This window comes from Phacochoerus africanus, chromosome 3 (assembly GCF_016906955.1).
Source record: "Phacochoerus africanus isolate WHEZ1 chromosome 3, ROS_Pafr_v1, whole genome shotgun sequence".
Classification (NCBI taxonomy): Eukaryota; Metazoa; Chordata; class Mammalia; order Artiodactyla; family Suidae; genus Phacochoerus; species Phacochoerus africanus.
Genome location: NC_062546.1, coordinates 205,336,961 through 205,358,743, shown reverse-complemented (window position 1 = coordinate 205,358,743; position 21,783 = coordinate 205,336,961). Strand labels below are relative to the sequence as shown.

The 21,783-nt window shown below is 62.0% G+C and overlaps 1 protein-coding gene across 3 annotated transcripts in view; it reads right to left on the bottom strand.

The window, feature by feature from the left end:
* Window positions 1–566: 566 nt before the first annotated feature.
* Window positions 567–21,783, bottom strand: part of SNED1 (sushi, nidogen and EGF like domains 1) — a 60,609-nt gene continuing 39,392 nt past the window's right edge. For 2 of the 3 annotated variants that reach the window (XM_047773987.1, XM_047773989.1), the window contains exons 22-32: window positions 20,924–21,107; window positions 18,910–19,022; window positions 17,841–18,122; window positions 16,689–16,833; window positions 16,530–16,612; window positions 15,773–15,874; window positions 9,875–9,991; window positions 9,292–9,379; window positions 6,305–6,388; window positions 5,449–5,486; window positions 567–5,001 (exon numbers count right to left, since the gene is read on the bottom strand). In XM_047773987.1, coding sequence (XP_047629943.1) covers window positions 5,450–5,486; window positions 6,305–6,388; window positions 9,292–9,379; window positions 9,875–9,991; window positions 15,773–15,874; window positions 16,530–16,612; window positions 16,689–16,833; window positions 17,841–18,122; window positions 18,910–19,022; window positions 20,924–21,107 — 1,235 coding nt within the window. In that variant the 3' untranslated portion in view covers window positions 567–5,001; window position 5,449. The remainder of the gene's footprint in view (window positions 5,002–5,448; window positions 5,487–6,304; window positions 6,389–9,291; window positions 9,380–9,874; window positions 9,992–15,772; window positions 15,875–16,529; window positions 16,613–16,688; window positions 16,834–17,840; window positions 18,123–18,909; window positions 19,023–20,923; window positions 21,108–21,783) is intronic. The other variant, XM_047773988.1, reaches the window with a different exon arrangement.

The window sequence follows — 21,783 nt, the reverse complement described above, 5'->3', positions numbered from 1 at the left end:
TTTATTTTTTGTCTCTTTGTGCCTTTTCTAGGGCTACTCCCGCAGCACGTGGAGGTTCCCAGGCTAGGGGTCGAATTGGAGCTGTAGCCGCTGGCCTACACTACAGCCACAGCAACATGGGATCCGAGCCTCGTCTGCAACCTACACCACAGCTCACGGCAACGCCGGATCCTCAACCCACTGAGCGAGGCCAGGGATTGAACCCGCAACCTTGTGGTTCCTAGTCGGATTCGTTAGCCCCTGAGCCACGACGGGAACTCCATAACTGGCCTTTTAATGGAAAGTTTTTAGACATCACTTGAGAAGTAGACTCGTCAATCCGCAGAGCAGACGGCTCCGTTTGCTCCGCTGTCAGGCTCTGCGCAGAGGGCCCTGCTCTGTCCTGAATAAAAGCTGACGTCGAGCTCTGAACATCGGGGCTCAGCCTCAGCCTTTGGTTTCACCCTCTCTCTGTCGTCTGTGTCTGCGAGCCTTCTGTGACCGTGAGCGAGCCGAGGTCTCTTCTGGGTCGAGTCGTTTTCCACCCTTCTGGCAACAAAGACAGAATGATGAGAGGACAGCAAGGGTTAGGACATTGCAGCACTTTATTTTATGAGACAAGGAACAGGTTGTCCACAGAGACACTCAGGTTTTGAATTTGCACGTCTCATTGCGTCGTAGCTGCACTCAGTGTACAGCAGCGTGGAAGGAGGCGGACGAGCGACGTGTGGCCTTGTTCTGCACGGCTTCTCAATGCCAGCAAGGCGCGGCTGCTTGTCCGTATCTGATGCTGAGCTCCGAGGGAGTCTGCGTTCGTGCCAGCTCCTGTGCCGCGGGTCCTCTCCTGTCGGCCCGACCCTCTGGCAGCGTCGGAGTGCCGCCGTGGAGCTGCCAGAACACCGCACAGATGGCACTTCTGAGACCAGAGGGGAAAGCAGGCGCCAGGGTCACCGGGTGGGCGGGGCTCGGGGCCTGGGCTTGGTCTCCCCGGGGAGCTCTGCCTGACCCCGGGGGGGTGGGGACGTGCCCTGGGGGAGCCCCGTGCGTCTGAGGAGGGTGGGTGAGCTGGGGTCGGGGGCAGAAGCGCATGTGAGCCAGGGGTCCACTGGCGGGAGGGAGGGCGCCCTAGAGTGTTCTGGGAACCCCTTCCTTGGGGGAACTGGCACAAGGATTGGTGCTGCAGAAGATGCCTTCGGGGTTGTGGCCAGAACTCGGGTCTCTGCGGTATTTTAACGCTTCATGAGACTGCGGGAGCTCGGCCTCGTTCTCCTCAAAGAGGCCGTGCACGTCCTCTCAGCCTTGCTCAGTTAGGGGTGCTCTTGGCCCCAGAGAACGTCGGGCATCCTCCGGGGGCCTCTCTGGCCGCGAGGACCAGGAGCACGTGCCCTTGGGCTCTGTGGGTCAAGGCCAGGGCTGCTGTTGAGCGTCCTCCCGTCACAGGACAGACCCACCGCAAGGCGCCAGCCCGACGTGTCCCCAGTGCCGAGGCTCAGCCCTGCGTGGGGGCCTTGACCAGTGCAGCGTGCCCGTGTGGCCTCTGAGAACATAAGCTTTTAAATGGGCTTATTGCCAATTCTATTTCCAAGCAAAGCGAAGAGCTGATTTTTAGAGTTCCTTTCCCCTCCGTCCTGGACGCGGTCGATTTGAGCTGCGTTTGGCGTGGGGATTCGGCGCCGAGGTGCAGGCCTTCGCCTCCTCCGGGCCCGTGGTCGAGCGTGGGGTGCGCGGAGAGAAAGCTGCATCCTGCACAAGAAGGGCAGCTGGGTGAACCGCCACGTGCGCGGCCGGCTGGCGCTGGCGGGCGAGCAGCAGGGCTCCGTGGCTTTCCTTGTTCGCACCTGTCGCAGCCTGTGTGCCAGTGCAAGTACTGTCTTTGTCAGCCATGGGCAGGGGGGCTCGAAGGCGAAGGCACTTCAGTGTTCATGTGTTCTTGCCTTTTGTGGCCTCCGGGTGCCCGGCACCTGCCTGGAACCTGGGATGTTGCTCTTGGGCTCTGTTGGGACGAACAGTCTTCAGTCTGAGCTCAATGACGTGGTTAGTCGACCCAGATTTTGATCAGCACTTGGCTAAGTTGGCAGCGCACGGTTCCCCGTTTCGTGGTGACACAGAACCATGTGCCTGACAACTTTCGGATCCCGTCGTCAGTCTTTCCGGGTGGGCTCGGGCTCTTTCCAAGGACGATACAGACTTTTAAGGAGCCATGTCAAAAAAGGCAGTGGCTCGTTTGTAATGCTGGAAGGATGAGTTACAATACTTGCAGCGTCAGGAAGTCATTTTACTAGGAATCTAACTTAGAGGCCATCAGAACGGGTTGACAAGACAGCACAGCGCCAAGCTGGGGATTCAGTGGCCGTGTCTTGGGAACGCGCTCTGTCTGCCTCGTGCTGAGGGCTCGAGGTCATTCACCTGGCGGCAGTTTCCCCTCCTTCCAGTGGTTTCCCGCGATCTTGCCGTTTGCTCGTGGTGCCGTATCCCTCACGGCGGCGGCGGCGGCAGGTCCCGGCATCACCGCGGGAGTCGGCAGCCGTGTGTGTGTGTGTGTGTGTGTGGGGGTGTGGGTGTGTGTGGGTGTGTGTGTGTGGTTTTCTCTCCATTCTCTCGGCCTCAGAGCCCTGGCTGAACCCTGCGTCCTCCCAGCGGGCCTTGGAGACGGGGGACCTGCTGGAAGCCGGAGGAGACGTCTCTGGATGGCTGTGCCTCCTTTCTGAAAATACGCAGATCTGTGCACGCAAAACTTTAGTAAAAATGAAAAGCCTCAGAACTCTGCAGAGAGTGTCTCTCAAAGAGGCGAGGAAGGGGCTGTCTGTGGCTGGAATGCTGGCTTGGGCGGCGCCAGGGAGGCGCCCGGCCGGGCTTGAGCCCTGCTTTGGGTCAGCTGTTGAGATGCTCAGCAGGATACAGGTGGGCTTGGCTTCTTTGGTTTTAGCTTCTTGCAGGAGAAGCTGGTGCTGTGGAGCGGCGGGCTGGAGAGCAGGGCGGCGGGTGGTCACCGCGATCAGCTTGGGAAGACGCTGCTTCTCCCCCGGTAGCCCAGCGTGACTCGAGCCTGGACCGGAAGAGATCGCAGCGGCGTCCAGTCTGTCTGCCCCGCGGTCGCCTCCGCCGCGTCCAGGCTTGCAGGGAGGAGCCCTTGCTGCCCTTGGAGCGGGGCTTCCGTGGAACCTGGGAGGCCTTTGGTGCCTTGGTGTGACTTGGCACCAGGGGCTGGCGTTCCCTGCAGAGGCTGAAGCCTGCGACCTCAGAGACCGGGGCACCGCCGGCTGTGGTCGTGGGCTGGCTTGGCCCTGCCTGTTTTTTGTAAATCGAGTTGTCTCGGAACACAGCCACGCGCCGTCAGTCACGCACCTGGCTGCACTTGTGCCTCAGCTGAAGAAGGGCGAGTCGTGGCTGCAGTGACCGTTTGGTCCGCGAAGCCGCAAGTAATTACTCTCTGACCTTGACCAAAAAGGGCGTAGGTGAGAGGTGTCTGAGCTCCGCCTCAGCGCTACTCTTCGTCGTCTCTCTCAAAATCGGCTGCTCTCGGATGGATCCCAGCCCGCGGACGGTCGGCATCAGCAACCTGTTGGCTGGCGGAGGGGCGCCGGGCCGAGTGCCGGATCTGCTGCCCCTCAGCTGTGGCTCTGCTCTGGGAGCTGTTGGCAGCAGTCCCTCGGTTTGGTTGTTGGGTCTCCCGGGGAGAAGGCTTTCTCTGACTTCGGGATCCGAGGGCTGCAGAAGCTCCCCGGGAACAGCCCCGCATGGCAGGCCTGGCGCACTCACCGCGGCAGAGGCCACCCTCCAGAGACGGCGGCCGGGTCAGCGTGCAGGCGTGGCTTCTGCCCCCAGGACTGTGCCTCTCGGGGGGCCCTTTTCCGTCCGGGTTCAGACCCCGCCTGCCTGGGCTGTAGAAACTCGCGAGGTTGGTCCGCGGAGCAAGAACATCCTGCTCCTGAGACGGCAACGGGCCGGGCCGGAGGGGATGCCGGTGGGACCCGCTCCTCTTCCCAGCGGCGGCTTCTCGTGTCTTGGGGCTCTTGGGTCGCTGCCCCCAGAGGAGCTGAAGTTCTTGCCCACCGCGAGGGCCCTTGCCACTGTGAGGGACGGGGCAGTGGGGGTGGCGTGGGCTGTGGAGAACTGCCGCAGCCCCCGTGTCGGGGTCCCTTGGCAGCATTGCAGCTTAAATCTGAAGTCTGCAGGCTGCTCCCCTTGGCTGGTGACACGTTGGATCTCGGAAGGCTTGGGCTGTCCCCGGGCCCTCGATGGAGGTGAATTCTTGCACCGTGTTCTTGGGTGCGAGGGTGTGAATGTGTCCTGCTTCTTGGTGTCTTCTCCATTGTCCCCAAAGTGGGTACTTTAAAAGCCAGTATTTGATAATTTAACAATTAGTTGAGGGTTTTTGAGTTGTTTGTGTAGCAACGGGTTTATTGAATCAGTTTTTTAAAAAATATATTATCTTTCAGACGACTTACTGCAATATAAATATTTCACACTCAGAGTGTATCTGTGGGGGTGCCCTGCGTGCGGCCTTGCAGTGCATGTTTTGGGGACGTGGAGGTTACGAGGGAGGGGGTGCCTTTGGGTCGACGGGAGCCGAATGCCATGGCTTTGCACGTTTGACACACAGCTGCCTGACCTGCGGGTCCCCGCGTCCGCCTCCCCTTGCGGTGGCGAATGCTCTTTGGTGTCAGCCTGTGCCGGCCGGCGCTCTTCTTCTGCTTGTTCGTCAAGGCCTCCTTTGCTCCCTCAGCCACATGAGAAGAGGTGGCCCTGCCTGCGAGGCTGCTTGTCCCCCGGGCACCTCTCCCACACCTGGGGGACGGCTTCTGGCTCCTGTCCGGAGCCCGAGGGGCGCTGTCCTGGGCCAGCCAGCCTCCTGTGCGTCCCCAGTGACGTCGTCGCGTTGATGGGAGTGGTGGCGGGCTGCAGCCGGGGCTCTGTGTTCTCGCCCGGGAGCTTCCAGGCCAGCGTGAAGACGTCCACAGAGTTTGTGTGTGGGGAGGTGGGAGTCACGGGGGCGGAATTGCCGGGAGAGGGTGGGACGTGCTGGGTTGAATGAGAACAGCGTTAGAAAGTTTCTTTCCTTCCCTGGGCCCTGTGCTCGCTGGGTCTTTCCCGGCGAGAGGGTCTCGGCCGTCCCGGGCCCTGCGCACGCCCTCTCTCCGGTGCGCTCCCAGGAGCCTGCCTTCCTGCCGCCCGGGCTCCCCTCTCTGCGCTCGACACCTTCGCCGATGCCGGGGGTGGGGGTGGGGGTGGGGGTGCCCTGCTCACTGAGATGCGTGGGCTCGATGTTTCGGTACCAAGTTTAGGTCTATTGAGTGGCCTCAGGTGCTCTTTTTCCCTTGCTCGCTCGTGTCGACATCCTTGGGATTCTAAACCCGGGGCTGGGAGTTCGGGGAGCAGGGCACACGCTGCGCTCTCTGCCCCCGGGGCCGGGTGCTGCTCAGGCGCCCCTCAGGCTTTCCAGCAGCCCTGCGGGCCGCGGGAACCTACCTTAAGATTTCTCCAGTGTAGGACTGTTGCTTCGTTTCCTGAAATAGAGAAACGTGGTTTATGGAAAGGAAACTGCGTCCCTGTCACCCTGGAGCGTCCTGGGCCTGGGATCCTGTTCGGGTCCCGCCCGGTCTTCAGCACACGCGTGTCGCAGTTCGGGGGACGTGGAGATCAGTGTTTGGGCTGCGGGAGCCCGCCTGGCTCGGGCTGGGAGCCGTGGGTGCCGAGCAAGGCCGCCCGGCTGGCGTGAGCCACGGAGCCTGAACGGGGATGCAGAGGGAAGCAGTGCAGCTGCCTGGCCGGGCAGCCGAGGGGGCTTTTCCGGGACTCGGGAACGCCAGACCCACTGTGTGTGGCGACGGGCGGGTCTGTGGAGAAGGTGACAGAGGTTCGGACTCTGCTCTTGTGCTCAGGTGGTGCATTATGATAATTCTGGGGTTACCGTGAACCTCGGGGGTGAGGACCTGGGCGCGAGTGAATGAGAGTAAACAGATGGAGTGTATTTCCAGTTACGTGCTCGGGTCTGTCAGGAACCTCCGTGCTTCCTGTATGAGTGCCAGACGCTGCGTGGACACGAGGCCCCGCCCTGTGCCCTGTGCCCTCCCCCCGTACCCACCCTGATCTCCCCAGCACCCCGTGACCCCACCATGCCCAGCCGTGCCGTCTGTGTGTGCTCCCACGTACACACATGGGCACCTGGCTCCTCAGCGCACCAGGGCTGCACATCTCGGTGGTGGTCGCCTGACTCGGCCGCCGGCCTGTGGCCTCCCACCCCTCCAGGCACCGGGGCCACCCTTGCCTCTTCAGCCGGTGACCCCCCACAGGGCACCGCTCAGGCCTCCTCCCTCAGACGCACCTGTCAGGCGTTCTCCTGGTGCGGGTGCTCTCACAGCTCTCTCTGAAGCAGGTGTCTGGGTGCACCTTGTAGACTCTCTTATACCTGCGTCGAGGGAGAATCGGTGAAGCCAGAAGCGACGGACATTGCCCCTCGCCTTGGCCGCACCCACCTGCAGGCATCCGAGCAAAGGCCACTGTTTTCTTAATAAAACGTTACTTTGGCTGCGTGTATTAAAATGTCCAATATAAAAATTGTGTATTTAGAAAATCAACTATTGTATAATTTACATAAAATAAGATTTTAGAGTTCCCGTCGTGGCTCAGTGGTTAAGGAATCTGACTAGGAACCATGAAGTTGAGGGTTCAGTCCCTGGCCTCGCTCAGTGGGTTAAGGATCCGGCGTTGCCGTGAGCTGGGGTGTAGGTCGCAGATGCGGCTCGGATCCCGCGTTGCTGTGGCTCTGGCGTTGGCCGGTGGCTACAGCTCCGATTTGACCCCTAGCCTGGGAACCTCCATATGCCATGGGAGCGGCCCTAGAAAAGGCGAAAAGACAAAAAAAAAAAAAAGATTTTAAGTGTACATCATGATGAGTGTTGACAAAGTCATATGCTATGAAGAGAGAAAATGGCATATTTCAAGGACATGCCTCGCTTGAGACAGGCTGCTGGACCCTGAAGCCTTGAGACAGTGTGCCACACTCCTCCGGGCAGTTGGTGGGAAGTTGGAGAGGCCTTGGCGGTGCCAGCATTAGATGTGGGTGGTGTGGGACAGAGACCAGACTCCCAGTCCTGCCGTCCGCTTGTTGGCTGACGTGCTCTGAGCAGGTCTCGGGAACCTAACCCTCAGCCCGTGTGAAGTGGAAATTGCTTACACGGCCTCCGCCACAGTTGGCAGAGGATAATGGATGAGAAAGTTGTGAGAGCATCTGAGATGTCGGAGCTGCTCGAGAGAGCTCCAGGGTGTTCAGGGGGCAAAGCTCCAACTCCTGAGCTCAGTCCCAGAGCCTTTAGAGAAGGCTTCCGTTTCCAGCCGTCGGGCAGTAACAGGATCTGGATGGAATTAACCTCCAAATGTGAACAGCTGGAGAACTGCCCAAGATACAGGAATGGAGTCTTTTCAGATGTTAGGAGACAGGCAGTGCCGAGCAGAGAGAAGGGAGCGAGATGAGCACTGCCGTCCCGCGGTTCCGCCTGGAGACACTGTGCGGGCTGTGTGCTGGGTTGCGGGGGGCGGGGGTCCAAGCAGTGGTTACCCTGAGCTGAGGAAACAGACATTGGAGTTGAGGAGGCAGAGGCAGCTGGAATTTGTGGCTCCCAGTGCTGGGAAGAAGGGAGCTGTGTGGAGGAAGAGCTCCAGGAGTCTGGAGGATTACGCTGTGCATGCCTGGGTGAGTCGGTTAAGAGCTGCCGAGGAGCTGGACGAGTGCCAGAGCCAGAGTGGAGGATCCTGATTAAGAGTGGGCTATTCCAGAGAACAGAAACCCCAGAAGGGCCTTGCCTCAAAAGTGGGGCAAAATTAACCCCCAAATAAAAGACTGTGCTAAAGCCACCCTAAAACAAGACTCATTGCAAACAACAAAAACAAAACAGAAGGACAAGACAAGGATGCCCACTGTTACTGCCTCTGTTCAACATAGTGTTTGAAGTCCTTGCCACAACAATCAGACAAGAAAAAGAAATAAAAGATACTCAAATTGGAAGGGAAGAGGTAAAACTGTCACTGTTTGCAGATGACGTGATTCTTTATATGGAGAACCCTAAAGTCTCCACACAAAACGAATAAATTCAGCAAGGGAGCAGGATACAAGATTAACATACAGAAATCTGTTGCATTTCTTTACACTAACGATGGCATATCAGGAGTTCCCGTCGTGGCACAGTGGTCAACGAATCCGACTAGGAACCATGAGGTTGCGGGTGCAGTCCCTGCCCTTGCTCAGTGGGTTAAGGATCTGGCGTTGCCGAGAGCTGTGGTGTAGGCCGCAGAAGCGGCTCGGATCCTGTGTTGCTGTGGCTCTGGCGTAGGCTGGTGGCTGCAGCTCTGATTCGACCCCTAGCCTGGGAACCTCCATATGCCATGGGAGCAGCCCAAGAAATGGCAAAAAAAGACAAAAAAAAAAAACAGAGAAAGTAAAAGAAAAAAAAATCCTGTTTAAAATCACATCAAAAAAAAAAAAAAAAAACCCCAACCATCCAAACAAAAAACCCCCCAAAACTTAACCAAGCTAAAATACCTATATGGTGAAAATTATAACATTGATCCAGGAACTGAAGATGATGCAAAGAAATGGAAGTATATTCTGTACTCTCTCTCTTTTTTTTTTGTCTTTTTGTGTTTTCTAGGGCCACACCCTCAGCATATGGAGGTTCCCAGGCTAGGGGTCTAATCGGAGATATAGCTGCCGGCCTACACCACAGCCACAGCAAAGTGAGATTCGAGCCGCGTCTGCGACCTACACCACAGCTCATGGCAATGCCAGATCCTTAACCCACTGAGTGAGGCCAAGGATCGAACCCTCAACCTCATGGTTCCTTGTCGGATTTGTTAACCACTGAGCCACGATGGGAACTCCATATTCTGCACTCTTGGATTGGAAAATTAATATTATAATGGCCAGATCAATCTACAGATTTAATGCCTATCTTTCACGGAACTAGAACAACTAATCCTAAAATGTGTGGAACCACAAAAGACTCAATTGCCAAAACAATTCTGAGAAAAAGAACAAAGCTGGAGATACAATCCTTCCAGACAAGACTATGCTACAAGATGACCGTAATTCAAACAGCGTGGTACTGGCACAGAGACGGCCGAGCAGGGGAAGCTGCAGTGTGGCCCTGCTCCCTCCGCCTCAGTTTCCGAGGTGGTGGCTCGAGGAAGCAGGTGGTAAAGCAAGGCCCTTCTGGGCTGCCCGCCGGCCCTCGGGCTCGCGACAACACGTGAGAGCCTCCCAGGAAGGTCGGGAACATGCGGGAAACATGGCGAGAGCAGAGGAAAGGGACTTACACGTGGTGGCAGATGCCTCCTTCCCAGACTGGAAAGGCCTTCGTCTCAGAGAAGAGCCGCGTGCAGGGCTGGGGCACCTTTCTGCAGGCTGCGGGCACACAGGGCCAGGGCTGCCGCTGGAGGAGCCCAGGCTGGGTGCTCTTCCCTTGGCTGCCCAGAGACCCCGCGGCTGCTCCGAACCAGGGTCCCGGAGCCTGCAGGCTGCTTCCCCTCGGGGTCGCCGCGGGCCGGGGCCTGAAGGGGCTCAGCTGTGCGGCCGGCCCAGGAACTGCTCTCCACCGCCCACCCCTCATCCTCGTCTGGAGAGGCTGGGGGCCCTCGGCCCTCCCACCACCTCCCCCTGTGGAGTAGCTGTCGTTCTGGGTCCCTGTGACTGTCCCCAGACCCCCCCCCCCGCCCCAGTCATCTGGGCAGCACCTTTGGGGTGGGAGGCCTGGTGGCTTGCTGCCTGCCAGCCACCCTCCCTGTCCTGGAACCTCATTCCTGGAGGTCCTTGTGGCGGACCTGCCCCGGCCCGGCAGTCCCCTCACAGCAGCTGCAGCAGGTGTCTGGAGCCAGGTCCCAGCCACAGCCTCTAACTTACCAAGCTCGCAGCGTCTGCCTTTGAACCCGGGGCTGCAGTCACAGCTGTGGGCATCCACGCCGGGCACGCAGGTGCCTCCGTTCTGACAGGGGTTTTCTGAACAGTTGCCAGGGGCGCCTGTGAAAGGGCAGGGGCCGTCAGTGCCCGGGGTCCACAGGAGGGCCTGTGAGCATTGCCATGCTGCTGCCTCCTGCTGTCCCCAACACGGGGCCCTAGGGGTGGTCCTGCTTCAGGTGTCGGAGCAGAGGCTTCAGCAGACCCTGCCCGCCCTGCTCACCTCCAGGGCGGGCGGGCAGAGTGCGGCATCACAGGCAGAGGAGCCCCGGCTCACAGCTGGGGTGTGGCCGCGCCCTGCTGGCCCCCAGGAGAGGCCCCCGCTCTGCCCCAGACCGTGCCCGGCCCCGCGTTTCTGCTGACTTTGCCCCCCACACCGGGATTCTTCCACTTGGACCGCGGACGCCAACCCTCGAGGGTCCTCATCTTCCAGGGCCACCCATGTGTCCCTAGGTCCCGGCCCCAGGCAGGTGGCCCTCAGGGCAGGACTGAGCTGGCTGGCATCTGCCTCCCGCCAGCATCCTCCCCACACTGCAGGCCAGGGCTCGAGCCCACACCACAGCCGTGACAACGCCGGGTCCCCTGCGCTGCCAGGGAATGCCTGTCGTTTGTCTGTTCTTAGCTTTGCCGGACAGCCATTTTCATTTTCACCTAAGATACTGAGAAACCCCAGTGAGTAAGAATGGTGCGTTCCCACGCTTCCAGCACTGGGAGGCCCGTCTCCCCCCATGTCCAGTCCCGCCTCTCCCCGACCTTCCTCCGCAGCCTCCTGGTGGAGGCCGACCGGCAGGCCGCTGCCCCTGTCTGCCCCTCTGTCTGGCCTCCTGGTCCCTCCATGGCCACTGTCCCCTGTCTGTCCCCCCAGGCCTCCTGGTCCCTCCATGGCTGGTGTCCTCTCCGATACACCTGCTCGCTCTCCTCCCCCCTCTGGCTTCCAGCGTCCTGGTTTCTTTGTCTGTCCTGAGGGACTGAAGGGGGCTGTGGGCTTTAAAAGAATCTTCCACGCAGCTTCCATGGTTATTGCGATTGTGTTGGTCTTGTTTAATCCGTTTCCATCTTTCCTTCTGCCCTTCGTCCTCTAGTTGCAAGTTTCAAAGCAGTTCACAGAAGCTGTTTCACCTGAAAATGTGTCCGCAGGTGTCTAGTTGGTGAAGACTTCAGAGTTACTCGTGTAAGCACAGTGCTGTTATCACAAAATTGGCGGCAGTTTCTGGATGTCACCAGAGACCACGGTTGGTGTACGGACTGCCCGGTCGTCTTTAAAATGCCGTTTACAGCTGGTGCCATCGAGTTCAGATTCCTAGAGCCACCCTGCCTCAGTTTAATGTACCTCAAGTCTCTCTTAATCTGTGAGTTTAATCGGCTTCCTCTCTGGGCCTGTCGAGAAATGAGGCCTTTTGTCCGGTCGAATTCTGGACCTGACTTAGGGCTTTCTCGGGGCAGTGACCCGCTCCCCGCCCCACGTGGAGAGACGGGCTTGGCAGGGCTCAGGTGCCAGTGGTCCGCTTGGCTCTGGCTGCTCCACAGGTGGCGGGCCTGTACCCCCGGCCACTCCAGGGGCCTGTGACCTCTGGTTTCATGACGTGAGGACTGACCACTGGTTCTGTGCTGGTGGCCTGATGAATCCAGAGGAAAGTTCTCGTCGGCCCTGCCCCTGGTGCTGGTCCCAGAGCCGTCACCTCGCCAGGGTCGGATCTAACTCAGCCTGTCACTCTGCCGTCTTTCCAGAGCTGGGCCGCCCCTCTGGAGGCCTGCTCGCCTTCAGCTCCCAGCGGTCACCCCGCAGCAGCCCCACGGCAGGGCCGGCCCGCGCTCCCCTCCTGGCTTTGTCGCCCCGCGCGCGCCACGCGCGAGCTCGGCTGCTGTGCTGCGTTCTTTGCTTTTAAGCGTCGCTGCGACCTCGTGGACTTTGACACACTCGGCGGGTTTCCATCTGTCGCCGCCATGAGTTTTCCTCGTGCTCACACTCGAGTTCGTCCATCTCTGGGCAGTGGGAGCCCTTCCAGGCTGGCTCCTGTGCCCTTCAGGCACGATCCTGTTTTTGCAAAAGCTCCTTTGCTTTGCTTGTACAAGTGTCCTGGGCTTAGCTTTCGCTGCCTCGATCTCGGAATCCGCCGTCTCCACAGCCACCTGGTTCTTTGCAGTGGCAGATGGTGCCGGAGCCCACAGCCCGGGTGACTGAGGTGTCGGTGCTGCAGGCCTTTTCAGTAGACAGAACTAGGCAATTAGATGTTAACAGTAAAACGAAACGGGAGTTCCTGTTGTGGCGCAGCGCAGCGAACCTGACTAGCATCCGTGAGGATGCGGGTTCGATCCCTGGCCTCGCTCAGTGGGCTGAGGATCTGGTGCTGCCGTGAGCTGTGGTGTAGGTCACAGACACGGCTTGGAACCCGAGTGGCTGTGGCTGCAGTTCGGCCGGCAGCTGCAGCCCCCATTTGACCCTGGACTGGGAACCTGCCTGTGCCGCGGGTGCGGCCTAAAAAGCAAAATTGGTCAATCAGTGTAAACACATTGTGATTTCATACCAGCACTTCCCGTTCAACTGGACAGCTAGGAAGAAAAACAGGCTTTGCCTAACTTCTCTGACTTCGTATCTATTTACGCTGAAAGTCGTGGTGGCATTCACATAATTCTTTCTCTTTCTTTTTTTGGCCTTTTTAGGGCTGCACCCATGGCACATGAAAGTTCCCAGGCTAGGGGTCGAATCGGAGCTGCAGCTGCAGGTCTGCGACCTACACCACAGCTCCCCGGATCCTTCACCCACCGAGCGAGGCCAGGAATCGAACCTGCATCCTCACGGACGCTATGTCAGGGTCTTAACCTGCTGAGCCACAACGGGAGCTCCGCTTGATGATATCTTTTGAAGCATAGAAAGCTTTCAGTTTTGAAGAAGTCCAGTTTTTTTTTTTTTTTTCCCTTTTACTGCTTATGCTTTTGGTGTCTTTGCCAAATCCAAGGTAAAGCAGAAATACTCCTGTGTTTCCTTCTAAGAACTTTATAGTTTCAGCTCTTACATTTAGGTTTTTGATGCATTTTTAATTAACTTCGCGGCTGGTGTGAGGTAGGGGTCCAGCTGCGTCCCTTTGCGTGTGGCTGTCCAGTTGTCCAGCACCGTCTGTGGAAAAGATGCCTTTCCTCCCTCGAGTGGCCTCGGCGCCTTGTGGAAGTCGCTTGGCCACAGGCGTGGAGCTTTATGTCTGGACTCACAAGGCTGGTGCATCGATGTCTGTCTCCCTGTCCAGCGAACGGCGCTGACTTGATTACGTTGCTCCGTGGTTATAGCTCTGACGGGGGCGTGAGTATCCCTCCTTTCTTAGGATTGATTTGTGATTCCAGGTCGCTTCCGGTTCCACATGAATTTTCGATACCGTGGAGACCTGTTGACGGCATCCTCATAGCACCGGGAACCCGCTAGTGACCCTCACGCTCTGTACGGGGACACTGGGCTGCAGAGATGGGGTGGACGTGGGGCCGCCTGGGCAGCTGGGCCTAAGCCTGCAGTTACGTGGGGCACTGGGGGTTCCCCCAGAGGTAGCCTCAGCCTACAGAACAGTCCCAGGCTTATCACCCCCCGACCCCGCCCCCCCACGCCCCCCACGCCCCCCCCCCCCCAGACACACTGAGTCAAGGCCCAGAGGAGGCTGCGCGCGTGGACAGGGCTGGGGCCGCGCCAGGCGTGGGTGAGGACGGATGCCTCCTGTAGGAAGGAGAAATTAGAGAGTGAAGAGGTTTCGGTTCTGTCCCCAGACCCCTTGGGTAGGTGTCCAGGTGGATGCAGCTGGACTAGTCCAGACGCCCCCCTGCGGCGGGGAGGTCGGGAGAAGAGAGGAGTGTGACAGCTTCAGTGTTTCCTCCGAGGGACAGTCTGGAACCTTGTGTGAGTGTCTCCTGGGCACTCGAAGGGGTGGCCCTGACCTGGAGGGTGGCTTGGTGCGGAAGTGACACCTCAGGAGGGCTCACTGCTCGCCGGGTGCCTGGGGCTTGGTGCGGACCCTCCTTTCCTTGAGAAAGAAAAGCCTGGCAGCTTCCCGGGGGAGCAGGTTGTCGTACAAGGAGGAGGAACGGGGTCGGCCCCCCGTGGTGACAGTGGTACCCGCAGCTGGGACATTGGACAGAGGTTTGGAGAACCGAGCTGGAGAGGACTTTGAACCTCAGGCTTTACATCCAGCCCGTTGTCCTTCCAACATGAGGGCCAGCGAGCGCATTTTCAGGCACCTAGGGCCCCGTCTGGCCGTGTCAGGTGGAACGTTCAAGCCGACCGTAAACTTTTACGGAAATAGAGCCGAGAACAGCCGCGGCTCTGCCGGTCAGCGAGAGGACTGGCCCCGAGGGACAGCGAGCCTTGCCAAAGAGGCGGTCGCTAAAGCTGCTGGTGCAGGCTCGAGGGAGCCAGGCATCGGGACAGGGGAGAGACGCTGACGTGTCAGCCCTCGAGAGACCAGTCAGATCCCAGCAGGTGCTCTGCACACCTTTCCTGTCGGCAGCATCCAGAACCCTGGCAAGATCGGGTTCCCGAGAGACTGGGCGTGGACTGCGTCCCCTGCCCCCTGCTCGGAGTGTAAACCACCTAGAAGACACTGTGGCCGTCCCTTGTCATTTGGACCTTCGCGGGTCGCAGGCCGGCATTTCCACTCGCACGCGCGCCGGGAGATGGGTCACCGACAGACTGCGTGCTCGGCCTCGAGGAAGAAGCCACAGCCGCGTGACTGCGGGGTTCCGGGCCGAGACCCGAGGCGCTCCCTCGGCGGGGAGCCCCGCGGCTGCTCAGGCCTCCGCGTGGGCCGTGAAACCGCCCCTCCCCGTCGCCCACCCCCCGGGGCGAAGGTGCCCTGTTCCCGTTCGGGGCGGGTCCCAGAGGAAAGGCCGCTGTGTTGGCAGGAGCTGGCTGACCACCTGACTCGGAAAGGGCCGGCGTGGGGCGATCGCGTCGGGGCCCGAAGGGCATGATTCATTCTGGGCCCCTGGGGCCCTTAGAGAGCTTGCGTCCCTTTACCGCCCGAAATCTCCTCACTCGCAGGTCAGCAGACACTGCAGGGGGCAGTGCCGTCAGGGCTGCCTGCCGTCCTCAGTGCCCGCACGTCAGCTAGAGGTGGTGTTCCGACTGGGTCCGACCCGCAAGCCTGACCCTCTGCTGACCCGGGCTGACGGCAGCTTCAGCCGCACGCGGTGAGGGCGAGCTGACCGCGGGCCGCGGAGCAAACCCCCTCCGGCCTGGTCCGCTGCGTGCCGGGTGCCCACTCAGCCTTGACGGACTGCCCTGCCTGCTTTGGGGCTGGCTAATGGGTGAGCCCGGGGGCTGGTGGCTCCTAAAACTGTCTGCAGGGGCAAGTGGCTCCGAGGCTTAGGCGGAGGAGGGCAGAGTGAGGGCCTGAGTCTGCAGAGGGAACATGGCTTGCGGGCGCCGTCCAGTGGGAGATGCCCTACCGCCGGCCCCGTGGGGATGCGCCAGCCGTGCCTCTCAGCAGCGGGACAGTCCAGGTCCCGTGTAACCCGAGTGGCAGCAGGGCCGTGCCCGCCCTGCTTGCCAAGGCTGGTTGGCACCTCCGCTCCAGCCGGAGCCCCCAGGGGCGGTCCTCCACAGATCCCTGCAGCCTGCTCTGCGCACTCCTCTGGGGATGGGGTGGGGGCTGTGTGGGCCAGGCTCTCCCAGGGAGACCCTGATTACTAGGGCGTTGCCGCCCCCCAGACCAGTTCCCGCCAGCGCACTGGGGGGGTGCGGGCTGGGCGCTCTGCTGGCCCAGGCGGGCGCGGGGCCCTTCCTCGCTGTGGGCAGCCCGCTCCTCACCTGGGGTCCTCAAGGCCCTAAGGGCAGCCAGCCCTGAAAGTCCACTCCTGCCGACTTACCATCCGTGTCCTTGTCACCGCTGCGGTCTGGGAGCTGGAAGGCCAGGCTGGCCTGCGTGGGGGCCTCCTCTGCGCTCTCAAGCTGCACCAGCGCGGTGGGTTCTGGGAGAGACCAGGAGGCTCAACGCCCAGACGCCCGCCGCCGTGCGCCCGGGACTGTCCCTGGGCCGCCTTCTTGAGCGGCTTTTCTCCCCAGGCAGTAGAGGTGGCTTCGGCAGGGCCTGGCCTGGTGGGGTCGGGGGTCTTGGTGCCACCTCCAGTAAGATGGGCTTTTCTCCAGGCAGTGCCCAGCCCTTGTCCTCCTGCCAGCCGCACCACAGCTGCTGGGTGAAGGTGACCTGCCTCCCACGGGCCTCATGTCAAGCCGCTGACTGGTGCGCGGGTCTCCTGGCAGATCCTGCTCCCCTCTCCCTCTGACCCCTGCTTCTGGGGGGGCGGTGCTACAAGGCCACCCCCACATCTGCCCTCAGGCAGACCCTGCTCTTGGTCCTTCGAGAGCCCGCCAGAGGCTGGTGCTGCTGGTCCACGGACCACACGCCCCCTGAGCCACCAGCCAAGGGACCTGCCCCCAGCAGGTTTATTTTTGTCTCCTGCACGCGGTGCTGGCAGCCTGTCCCTTCAGCCCTTGCAGTGGGGTGGGAGGCCTCCTGGCCCCAGAGCCCGGGCCCCCCCCAATAGGGATGGTGTTGGGTACTGTCCTTGTCCTGCTGATGACAGGGCATGGGGTGGCAGTGAGACCCCCGGGGTTGGCACTCACGTGATCTCACAGTGACCCGTTTGCCAGGTGAGCCGCCCCACTTGGCGCTCACTCGTCCTCTGCCGTCCACAAGCTCCGAGAACCTGCAAGGGGGACACCACAGGTCACCGGGTGGGCTCTGTGCCCAGGGGCTGGGGGGCTGGCGGCTGAGGCCTGCACCTGGGGGCCTGGGTCGGTGTGTCGAGGGCACCGTGGTCGTTGAGCAGGCGCAGCTCCGGCAGGCGTGCGGGGGGTGGCCGGTTTCTGAGCACCCGCGGGGGCAGTCCTTCCCGGTGCCAGCGTCTGTCGGCACCGTCCCTTGGGGCTGTGGGCGGTGGGAGGCCCGGGGGCCGCACAGGGCTGGTTTGGGGCTCTCAGAGGTGGGCGCAGAGGGGCATGTGCCCCCCCCCCACCAGAGCCCCAAGCCTTTCTGCTGTGATGCGGGCACTGCTGCTGTCTGGCATCGTCCAGACAAGTCCCAGCCCCCACCCAGGCCCAGGTTCTCCACCAGGTCCAGACTCACCTGGGCTGAGGCCCAGGCCACAAACCCTCCCAGGAGTGAGGGCGCGGCTCCTCCGCGGGGCCTCATTAGCCAACCGTGTCCCCTGCCGGGACCAGGCGCCCTCCTCCCCCAGTGAGCCCCTCCTCCCCAACCCGGCTCGCAGAAGCGGGGCAGGTGCCTGGAGCTGGGCTGGGTCTCAGTCTCAGGGCAGGTTGCTTGTGCCCCAGGGCAGGCAGGTGGGTTGAGGGGAGGGAGCCACGCTTTGGTCTCTCTTTGCACCCCCCCCCCCCGCAGCACCCATCCAGACAAGCCACCTTCCCGTCCGCTTTACTGTGTAAGTGGGGTGGGCAGGACCCCAGTGGGACCCGCGGGCCTCCTGTGCGCTGGGAGCAGAGCCATGGCCTCATGGAGGCCACCTGCGCCTCTGCGCTCCTGAGCTGCTCCCACCCTCCGCCCGGCTGCTCTGCGTTCCTTCCTGGCTGTCTGCCCTACCCGCCCGCACCCACTGCTGTCCAGAGGCTCCTCAGGGGTCAGGCCTGGCTGCAGGGCCGCTGCCCAGGGGCGCCTCCACGCTGCCAGCCTCTCGGGTCTGCCCTCAGGGGCCTGCCTGGGTCTGTGGGGGTGAGGCACGCGATGCCCGCTTTTCCAAATTGCTGGCTCGCCGGCCCGGCACCAGCTGTCCAGGGACTCCCCCGCCCCGCCCCCGTTTTCCCATGTGCACGCCTCCTGCTTCCGGCTGTCTGTCTGTGGCCCCGAGCATGTGGCCCCGGCCAGGGGAGGGTCCTGGGGTCTGGCAGGAGGGGCCGTCTCCGGGCAGAGGCTGCACTCACAGGTGATGATGTACAGGTGCGCGGGCTCGCTGTGCAGCGGGCCGCCCTCGGTGCTCTGCACGGCTGTCACTGAGAGCTGGTACCGCCGTCCGGGCAGCAGGTCCCGCACCGTGTAGGACACCAGCCTCCCGTTGGGGACGGAGCGGCTCTTGGTGCTCTGGCTGGAGGTCACATTGATGACATACGCCTCCAGCGAGGCGCCCGGAGCGGGGGCGTCCCAGACCACATGGGCAGAGGTGGCCGTGACTCGGGCGGCGGTCAGGTTGGCTGGCGGCAGAGGCCCTGGACAGGACGTGGAGTGGGGAGGGAAGCCAAGGGGCTGACGGGGCCTGCTGCCCGGGATGCAGTTTAAAGCCCTGACACAGGCTGCCGAAGCCGGACCGTGTCGCACACAGCTCTTCGGTCCCGAGGGTTGGCGTGGAGGAGCACCTGTGGCTGCCCAGGACCTGCAGCCGCACCTCGGCCAGCCCCCCGGTGAGGCCCCCACCTGCTCATCCCTCCTGCTGGCACGTGCCACCCTCTGAGCCTGGCCTCCACACCTTCTCCTGGGATGTAGGTGAGGGGTGGGCTGGACAGGCAGGGCCTGGGCTGGGGACTCAGCATGCAGGGTCAGAGCCCCTGTGTGAGTTGTGCTGACCGTCTGCCCCCCAAGGTTGGCCCTGCCCAAACCTGCCCTCCTCACCCAGCTACCTGCCCCCACCTCCCAAGCCTGGACAGCCCACGTCGTGGGGGGAGGGTGGCGAGGGCTGGGTCTCCTCCCCTGCGACGGTGTGGAGCTGGTCAGTGTGGAGTGGGGCATCCTGCCTCCTGCGCCTGCCGCCCTTGCTCCGTGGCCCCCGCCTGGTAGGACAGCCCCCCCCCCCCCAGAGGCTGCCTGGGAAGGCCGTCCCTGGCAGGAGGACCCGCCCAGCCCTGCAGCCGCCCTCCCAGGCGCCCATGGGCACACCACCATTCAGGGCATGGGTTTCCGTTGCCTCAGCCACGGGAGGGGCCTCAGCTTCCAGGGCGGTGGCAGCGGGGGGCGGGGGGGGGGCACCCGTGTGAGCTGAGCCCTCGCTGCTCTACTTACGGGTCCACACGTGCAGCGGGGCCGAGGCCAGGCTCTCGGTGGGACGCTCCTGCACCCCCAGCCCCGTGAGGGCCGTCGCCCAGATGGCATACCTCCTTCCTGGCAGCAGGGCCCTGCAGTGAGGGGGGCGGGGAGAGAGGAACAGGCGTGTGATGCTGTGAGCCACCCCGCTGCTGGTGGCCAGGCGGTCCCCACGGAGGCCGGATTCGTGTCCTGATGCCCGCCCGTGTGCTCCTTAGCGGGGAGTTGCCTCTGGGCTCGGTTCAGCGTCGTGAGGGGCCTGCCCGATGGCTGCAGCGTGGTCAGGGCCCGGTGTTCAAACAGGAGAGGCCAGGATAGGGCCATTGTGAGGCTGGCCCAGGGCTGCAAGCCGCCGGGAGGGTCCCAGCAGCCTCGTGGACGAGGGGGCCTCGCTGCCCCTAAGAGTCTGTGCCCAGTGAGGCTCGTGCCAGGCACCACTTCCTCCTGGGAGTCTGGAATCTTCACCAGGCACAGGGGCCCACCACCCGTCCCCAGTACAAGCCCTGGGCGCAGCGTCTCCAAGGGCGTCACGGCGGGTGGCGGGGAGCTAAGCCTGCCCTGGGCCGGAGGGGCCTGGTCCCCGCCTGGTCCCCACGCGCCTCTTCCTTCTCCTGATACCACTTTGTATCCATTATCTGTCCTGAGTCCATCTGTGAGCATGGCCTCTGCTGAGTCCTGGGGGTCCCCCGAGTGACCCCGGAGGTGGTCCTGGGGACCCTGGCACACGTACCAAGGGTCCTGTGGACTGCGTCGGGGTTTCTGTCCTGCCATTCTTGGGAAGTGGGAAGGATGTAAATCAGAAAGAATCACAGAAACGCTTAAAGACTAAGTGGAGGCGTTCCCATCATGGTGCAGTGGAAACGAACCCAACTAGCATCCAGGAGGACGCAGGTTCGATCCCTGGCCTCGCTCCGTGGGTTAAGGATCCAGCGTTGCCAAGAGCTGTGGTGTAGGTTGCAGACACAGTTCGGATTCCCTGTTGCTGTGGCCGTGGTGGAGGTCGGTGGCTGTAGCTCCAATTTGACCCCTAGCCTGGGGCCCTCCATATGCTGCGGGTTCCCAGCAAACAAACAAACAAACAAACAAAAAAACAAGACAAAGTGGAGTCTTGCCTCCAGCACAGACAGACGTCTGGCTGGACAGAACGAACAAACGTGTGGGAAAAATTGTCTTGGTATGTCTGCAAACCAGAAATGTGCCAAGGTGTGGGTGGTTCAGAGGGTGCAGGGGTGGCGGACCTGCCAGGCCCGGCCTTCCTTCCGGAGCCCCCTCCCCACGGCCGGGCTGGTGGCTGCTCCAGGCTGGATGTGGCCGAGCTGTTCCCACTGAGCCGGCCGGAGTCTGCCCTCTCGAGTGTGATGGGGGCCCTGCCCGGGAAGCTGCCCGCAGCCGTCCTTCCCCCCGCCTTCCAGCTCCGCCCGCCTGATCCGGGCCCTGGCTGTGTGTCTGAGGCTCGCATGGGGCTGCTCAAGTGTTTGATTCCAGCACCAGCCATTCTGAATGACTGGTACGCATTTGAATTTATTTATTTTGTAGTTTTGTTATGTAGCTTGTAACACTTCAGTGTAAGAAGATCGTTGGCCTACTTCAGGGTTTGCACATGTTACTTGAGCAAGGTAAGAACATAAGGCGGCCCCAAGGTGCCCGTCCAGGGGTCTGAAGGACTGGGCTGGCTTCCGGGTGGCCTGTCCCTCTGGTCGTCTGTGCACGAGGTGCTGTCCTCAGGGTTTGAGGTGTCCCTGCTCTTTCCAGGCTCTTTCTTAGTGTGGCGTTTTGGCCCTGCCCAGGGCATGTGGAAGTTCCTGGGCCAGGGGTCGAACCCGTGCCACGGCCGTGACAACACTGGCTCCTTCAACCTCTAGGCCACCAGAAAACCCCCGGGGCTCCTTAAAACACGTGTCTGGAGGCCCCACGAGGAGGCAGGGTGGGCGTGAGGCCCGGGGCTGCCCCTGCGGGCTGGGCGGGGGGAGAAGCAAGGCCGACGCGCTCCTACCCGAATGTGAACTTGTCCGCGCTCCTGTCCACGTCTGTGGACTGCTCCTCCTGGGCCTCGGGGTGGCGGATGGACACGCGGACGCTGCTGACAGTGGCGTGGCGGATCCTGTGCAGGGCCCACTGCACCGAGATGGCACTGGCCGTCACGTTGGTGACCTCAAGGCCCTCGACAGGGCGGGGTCCTGGGGACAATGGGTGAGCAGCGTGTGCGGCGCCCCCTCGCCCACGGGGGAGGGTGGGGACCCAGACAAGAGGGGAGGCTCGGGAAGGGTGCGGGGGTCCCAGAGGTGGCCTGGCGAGGTGCTGAGCACACGGGGCTTGCCGAGTGTGTCCTCCGGCCCAGAGGGAACTCGGGCCGGAGCACGGAGAGCTGCAGAGGGGCTGCTCAGCCCCTTCAGACTGCTGGGGGCCCGCCTGACCCTCTGACTGGCTGTTTAGTGGCACTGACAGTGACGGCTCCGCCTGGCGGTCCTGGGGCCCGCCAGGACAGACGCCAGGACAATCCTCCGTGGCCTTAGGGAGGCCGAACCCCAAGCCGAGGAAGCTGAGGGGAGACCCACGGCTTCTGGGTGCAGCGCCCCAGTCTGGCGGACAGTGGGTGGTCCTCCCCCGACTCTGGTCTCCTGGAGGGGACCCCACTGAGGCCCAGGGAGCCCGTCTTCCTTCCAGATGCCTCTGCTGGCAGACCCAGCCGCAGCAGCCTTGCGAGCACTTCTTCCTGACGCCAAGCTCGGGAGGCCCGCTCCTCCCCCCAACCCTGAGGGCTCCCCCTGGATGCCTGACCCCCGGCTGGCCCAGGCACCCTCCCAGGGAGCCCCCCGCCGCGCCCTCCCGGCCTCACCCCTGCCCGCTGCCTGC